Source organism: Pongo abelii, chromosome 4 (genome assembly GCF_028885655.2).
Source record: "Pongo abelii isolate AG06213 chromosome 4, NHGRI_mPonAbe1-v2.0_pri, whole genome shotgun sequence".
NCBI lineage: Eukaryota > Metazoa > Chordata > Mammalia > Primates > Hominidae > Pongo > Pongo abelii.
Window position 1 is genome coordinate 167,849,149 of NC_071989.2, and position 6,742 is coordinate 167,855,890.

At 51.4% G+C, this 6,742-nt stretch overlaps 2 protein-coding genes across 5 annotated transcripts in view; one reads left to right on the top strand and one right to left on the bottom strand.

The window, feature by feature from the left end:
• Window positions 1-624, bottom strand: part of EBF1 (EBF transcription factor 1) — a 400,425-nt gene extending 399,801 nt beyond the window's left edge. For 2 of the 4 annotated variants that reach the window (XM_063724364.1, XM_054556161.2), the window contains exon 1: window positions 306-501. The gene's annotated coding sequence lies outside the window, so the exon portion shown is untranslated. Of the gene's footprint in view, window positions 1-305 lie in introns of all 4 variants that reach the window. The other 2 variants (XM_063724363.1, XM_063724362.1) reach the window with 2 other exon arrangements.
• LOC134761448 (uncharacterized) lies at window positions 317-1,456 on the top strand. The gene has a single exon (XM_063724365.1). It carries the CDS (start codon window positions 371-373, stop codon window positions 1,121-1,123), a length of 753 nt encoding a protein of 250 aa, XP_063580435.1. The 5' UTR covers window positions 317-370; the 3' UTR covers window positions 1,124-1,456.
• The last annotated feature ends 5,286 nt before the right edge of the window (window positions 1,457-6,742 follow it).

Sequence of the window (6,742 nt, forward strand, 5' to 3'; positions counted from 1 at the left end):
GAGAGACAGGAGAGAAGGAAGAACGAAAGAAATGGAAGGAGGGAAGAGGGGAAGAAAGGAAGAGGAAGGAGAAGAGAAGAAAATAAAGGAGGGAAGAAAGGAAAGAAAGAAGAAAGAAAAAAGAAAGGCAGGAAGAGGAAAGGGAAAGAAAAAGGAAAAAGAAAAGAAGGAAAGAAAAAAAGAAAAGAAAAAGAAAGAAAGAAAAAGAAAAAGAAAAAAGAAAGAAAGAAAAAAAAGAAAAGAGGGAAAGGAAGAGCGAAGGGAAGGAAGAAAAGACAGCCGGCCGGAAAAGAAAGAGCACTCACATAAAAACATAAAACACAGATATCCAACATGCTGTGTTGAGACGCCTCTTCTGGGTTAAAACAAAATGAAAACAGTCACAGACGAGGCAGGGGAAAGTGCTGGCAAAGCGTGGGCTCCTCGCAGACAGCTCCAGGTCCTCCGGCCGCAGGCGACGAAGGCAGAGCGGCTGGGGAGCGCGGAGCCCCGGCGGAGAGCGCAGCGCAGCGGCTGCGGACGCACCCCGCGGCCCGGCCCCGCGGCAGCAGCTGCCGCTGCCGCCGCCGACTCCCGGCTCTCCGGCTCGCGGCTCACCTCGGCCGCGGTCCCCGCGCGGTACCCACCTCTGCGCCGCCGTGTTGGCGTCCAGCACCCCGGCGCCCTGCATCCACGTCCGCACCGCGTTCATGCCGCTGCCCAGCGGCTCTTCCTTCATGCTGCTTCCACTCCGTTGGATGCTTTCCTGAATCCCAAACATGAAAACAACCTTTTCTTGTGGAAAATCTCCTCCCCCTTGAAAAAAATTAAAAAAAAAAAAAAAAAAAGGAAAGAAAAGAAAGAAAAAGAAAAGAAACAAAAACGCCAACCAGAGATTTTTTTTTTTTCTCGGACGATGAACTCGCACTTAGAAGATCAAGGCGGGCTGGAAAGCAAATTTTTAAAAAATGTAAACCTCTGCTCAAAACTGAGCGATAACCCGAAAAAAAGAAGAAAGGGAAAATCCAACGAAAAGACCAAAATAATAAAATTAGAGATGTATGCTTGGCTGTTGGGGGTTGTTTGGTTGGTTGATTTTTGGTTTGGGTGCTTTTTTTTTTTTTGCTTTTTTTTTTTTTTGTAATGATCACAGGCCGGTGGAGGACAGGAGGGGCTGGAGTTTCCTTTTGTAGAGGTACCCTTCACTTGAAGAAGCAGGAAGAAAAAAAAAAAAAAAAAAAAAAAAAAAAAAAAAAAAAAACCCTGATGGCAATTTAAGAAACAATAGACTCAACTCGCGCTGCCGGCTTTGCTACTTCAAGTGTCATTTTCCACAACCAGGCAAGTTTTTTCCTCTCTCTCTCTTTTTTTTTCCTCCTTCTCTCCCAACCAAAGATGTTTCTTTCCTTTGCGTGTAGATGAGGAGGACGCTGGTTGCCGTAGACAGATACACCAGAGAGGGTGGGGGGAAGGGGATAGAGGGAGAGAGGAAAGGGGGGGAGGGAAAGAGAGATAGAGAGAGAGGACAGGGAGAAAGAGAGAGGGGTGGACCCTGCTGGATGGAGATTCTGTTTTCTCCTTGCTAAAATAGAAGTGATTTGCAGGCTTTCCCTATGGAATCCAGTTTGACTCTCCCCAGAGCTAAACACAGGCACACTAACCCCAAAGGGAGGAGGCGGGGCCCGAGCCTCGAGGCCCCGCCCCTTCATTTGCATAACGTCATCTTTCCGCCCGCCGCAGCCAATCGCGGCCCGAAAGCCTGCTCGCTGGCGGCGCCAGGCCACGCTCTCTCATTAACATCCCGCTCCCGGTGGCGCAGGGGAGCCGGCCAAAGTTCCTCGCAAAGTGGCGAACGAGGGAGCGCTGAGCACTGGCGTCTGGGCTGGGGAGGAGCGGGTCCGAGCGAGGACGCAGAGGGGACAGAGGGAAAGGGAGGCGGGTGTCTTCCTCAGGAATTTGAGCTGGGGATCTGCATCCTGGCCATTGCAGTCCTTTAGCATCCTCGCCGAGCCCTGAGCGCGCTGGAGGCTCGCAGGCTGCGCCCTCCCAGGGTGATGCCGCGTCCTGCTCCGCTGTTCTGGGACGTCGGGGACAAAAGTGGAGGAGACGGGAGAGCCCGGGCAGAAAAAGCAGGACGCGCGTCCCAGGTGCCCACCTCTTCGCTTTGAGGCGGGGGCGGTGGGATGGAATACGGGTGCGCGAGGTCGGGGCCGGTAACTCGCGGAGGGGCACGGCCTCCACGCTGGGAGGGATGAATGGACGCTGGGCCCCGGCAAATGAGGCGCTGTGGGTCCCCAGGAAGTGGGGTACCAGGCTCTGCTCCCACCCCGGCCTCTGAAACGCTTCTCTCTCAGCCGCTAGCCTAGAGGCTGCCAGGGTTGGGCGCTGTTCTCACTCGCACGCTCACCTCTCTCGCGCAGTCCTCGAGATATGTGAATGGTGGAATGAATGCTCTCACTGGGGCTGTGTCAGGATGCGTTTTTAAATTTTCTCAAATTAAATGCCAACCCCTCATTCCCCACCCCAAGTAGTTGGTTGGTTTGTTTTTAGAGTAACTACCAAAGCAACAGCAATGTTAACCGTCCTTGATTAGCTGGTTATTTGGTGCAGGATTTTTCTCATCCTCTTTTATTCTTCCTGTTAAAAAGGAGGGCTTGAACAAATCCTTCCTAACTCTGTCTCTGCCATATGAAAAGGGTGGGGGGAGAAGAGAAGGAAGGTGGGGAGGAAGGGAAAAAAGGAAGAAGGGGAAGAGAAAATGGGAAGGAAGGAGGGAGAGAGAAAGAAGGAGAGAGGGAGAAGGAACAAATGGAAATGGGAGAGATGGACGGAAAAAGGGAAAGGAAAAAGGACGAAATTGTCTCCTTCCTCAGGCTTTTCAGCATGTATCTTTGTGACTGGCAAAGGAAATAACTAGAAGTTTCTAGGTAATGTGCCCCCATCATTTTTTAGCAGGTTGTAACCTCTAATAAGCACGTGGTGAACTTCTGTTTCATTGCCCTCAAAGGAACTCCCTGACTGCAGCCAAATCTGCTAAGGACTCCTTCAGGGAAATTATCTGCCAGAAATCCAGGTCCCCTTTCTGCTGGCCTTCCTTGGTCCTTTGATTTAGGAAGCTCATGGGGTCAGTGATGGAAAAGTACACATGCCCATGTTGAATAGAGACAGGCAAGAGTTATGCTTTGTGCTCTTGGCAGAGCAGTGGAGCCACTTCCTGATTCCTAAACTGGATGAAAGAGTGTGGTCCTGGCCTGCAGTGCATGGCCACTGTCCTCAAACACTGCTTTATCTCCTGTGCACAAGGCCTGCCCAGCTCTCACACATGTAATCTAGACCTCTTGTGTGCTGAGCACTTTCCCCTGGTACCATAATTAATGCCATGTCTTCCAGGACTTCCCTGAAGAGATTGGTCTGCTCTTTCGGGATCCCCATAGCATTTACAAGGTTCCTAACATAGCGTTCATGTTGAAGAAGGGTACAATGGTGGAGAGACTTGAAGGGCTGTAGGTTTGTGGGGATAGGTATGTGAACATTTTCAGTCTCTATAGTATTTAAATGCACAATTGAAACTTGGCCTGCTAAAAACTTTCTAAAGCTCCAAACTTAACCTGATGCTCCAGGTCCAAGGGGGTCCCCAGAGTCAATCCCTCCCCCTGCCTGGGCCATATTCTCCAGCTCCGAGAGGATCCTTGAAGGTAAGGAGATGAGGAAGCAAAGCCCACCCATCCTATCAATGGGTCCCATATAGCCCTGGCAAAAGGCCCAGGCCTCCTTCTCTTTATCTGCCTGAACCTCCATTTTACTCTCCAGTAAACAGTCCTCAACTGCAGGACTCCCAGCTGAGTCTGGTGGGGTGTCTCCAGTGGTGAGGGACACAAAATAAGGGAGCAGATCACTGCCAAACGAAGGTGACAAAAGTGCCAGGGAAAGGAAAAGCATAGACACCCTCAGGTCCAGGATCAGCAAGAGACAAACAGCAGAAAGATTTCTGGGGTTGAGCAGAATCTAGAAGCATCTGCAAAGGATGCGTTTGTTTAGAGCCTGAAGCTGACTCACCCAAATGAGAAAGTGGCACAAAGCAAGAAGTCTTGAGCAGCTCAATTTCTACCCCAGAGCCAGTCTCTCCAGGACCTAAATACGAGGGAGGCAATTTCCATACCTGCCAGGCTAGAGAAGGAAGAAAAATAAAAGGGGGCAGGAATATTTTGATAAGACTAATTTCCTTTGGCTGTGCAGAGGCAGCACCTACCTCACCTGGGGTGGTGAGTGTGCTTTATTTTAATCAAGCAGAGTGTATTCATAGCTTTTCTTCTGGGTGTCCTTGTGCTTTCAACCTGGCTTTCTCATCCTGTAATAAATGTTTAAGTAGGAAGGAGGCTAAAGAGAAGGTTGGAAGAGAGACAGAGTGAGTGACAGAAAACTGGAAATGACACACAGGCCAGCAGAGCAGTAGTTTTTTTGTGGATTTTCTCCGGTGAATATTGAGCCAGCAATTGTAATTTTAAACTTTGAAGAAGAGCCTCTTAAATACTTCTAAATCTTCATGTGAGGGTAGCACTACCTCCAGAGACAAAGCATGTGTGTAGAGGGTGATTGCCATCATACCTGAAAGCAGATACTTCAAGCACTATCCATCACAATTACCTTAGGTATGTACTTTATGGTAAAGGTATCCTGTAATGAGATATTCTAGTATGTACAGCATTGCCTAGGCTTTATGGCATATGAGTGATTTGACTTTAGGGTAGTTTATAATAGTAATCCCCAAACTGGGTTAATCAGGCTAATCACATGGGCAAGAGTGCAGGCACTTGTTAGAAATGCAGATTTCCAGGCCTTATTCTGACCCACAGAATCAGAACCTCCTGTGTTGGTGCCTGGGATCTGTATTTAAAGTTATTTGGAAACTCTTGATTTTTGAATATATATCATCTCTGAGAGAAAGAAGGAAGGGAAGGAAGGCATGAGGAAAAAAGACTTGCATGGGGAAAAAATACAGCAGAATGAGTTTACACCTGGAAGGAAAAACTAGAGAGGTTTGGGGTTTCCCCTGGAGCCTAGTTTCCCTGCTGAGCTCCTCAAAATTTCTGCAGCTGTGGGAGTTCAGGATACACAGCTCCTCAGATGCTCCCAGCGGTAGGCAGGGCTGTCCAGCTCTCGGGATCTCTTGACCTGGGCCTGGAGGAAGCCCAGGGCAGTGTGCAAGCCCTCCCTACCCAGCCTGACCTTCTGCTCCTTGGCTATCCCAACCCTCTTGAGGCACAGGGAAATCAATTCTCCTTCCTGAAAGGTAACATCTACCAGTAATTTCTGGGGACTCCAGTAGAAACACACCGGTCTCCCCAAAGAGAAGAGACTAGATAAATACAGCCAAACTAAGACCCGTGGAAAGGTCCCAGCGAAAGAGGGAATCGTCTCTGTTCGTCCGCCCCCAGGAGGCCAGACTTGGGACCTGTCACTTGGAAAATTCTCTTGATCTGCATTCCCCTTGTGAGGGCGCGTCCCCAGAAGGGCAAACCGTCCCGGGACGTGCCCCCTTCCCTCGCCACCTGCCAGGGACAGCTTCGAACGAGGCGGGAGGACAGATGCCTACTTCAGTGTTGGGAAGGGAAAGGGGAAAAGAAAGATGGAAGGACCTAAGCCAAGGCGCAAAGTCCCTCAGATTGCGGCCGCTCCAGAGGAGCCGACCAGCAGCCTGGAGTCGGGGTTGAGGTGGAGAGGAGCAGGGGCCACAGCGCTGCCCGGTGGAGGAGAATAGGAGTGGGTGGCGGCCCGGGGCCCTGGGAAAGCCGGGACCTGCGCGAAGGCGCGGCTCTGCGGGGCCCCTGAACTGCACCCGAAAGATGGCGCGAGCGGCCGAACACCGTGACACACCGCCAGCCCTCAAAACCGTGGCTCTTTTCCTCGGTGATCTCCATGCGCAGTCCTCGGGGAACGCGTGGGAGTAGCAGGCCAGGGGTCCACTGGAAATCCAGAATCTGATTTCTGTTTCCGACTCCCTGCGCTCCAGAGAAGGCCTCCTCTGCTGGCCCAGTATGACCGACACTTCCCGGCCCTGGGAGCGCACATCCACCTCCCACCCCCCATGGTACATACAGGGAAACTGAGGCCTAGAGAAGGACAAAGACACCCACAGACGGCTAGGAGATAGAGACCAAGCAAACACCACCGCGGGGCTCCGTCCCAGGTTGGGAGCGCTTAGTCTGATAGGGCCAGAAGCCTGGGGCAAGGGGTTCCTACAGGTCTTTCTGGGGCGAGCATGCCAACTCTCTTGGGTTTCCCCCCGGGCGGCCCCAGATAATTATAGATCCCATTTGTTGAAGGCTTTACGGGCAGGAACTCACTGAATATCCGCCACAGACCACGGCAGATAAGACCACTCTGGCGTTTTACAGGTGAGCAAACGGAGACCCCGTGAGCGAAGTTGAAAAACTTGTCCACGGCCAACAGCTAATAAAGTCGTCAAGTCAGAATATCGCCAGAGCCTGTCCCCTTAAATATAGAGCCAAACCGTCCACCCAGCTGTGGCGCGAATCTCTTGCCCCCAAACGCTCAAGTGTCCTTTGGCTCTGGAGCTCCTGGGCCCGGGTTCCGCATCCGGGAAGAAAAAGGAGCGAGCGCGCACGGTGCCTCCTGAGGGCAGGGAGCAGAGGAGGGAGATGAAAGGGGAAGATTATGAAACGTCCTAATGCGCGTACTGAATGCGCATTCACGTGGTCAGTTACCGATATGCTTCTCTCTCTCCTGTCCCTCAGGGACAGAG

Bases quoted from the DNA above. Each gene is read 5' to 3' on its own strand.
- LOC134761448 (XM_063724365.1), top strand. From the start codon at position 371: ATGAAAACAGTCACAGACGAGGCAGGGGAAAGTGCTGGCAAAGCGTGG.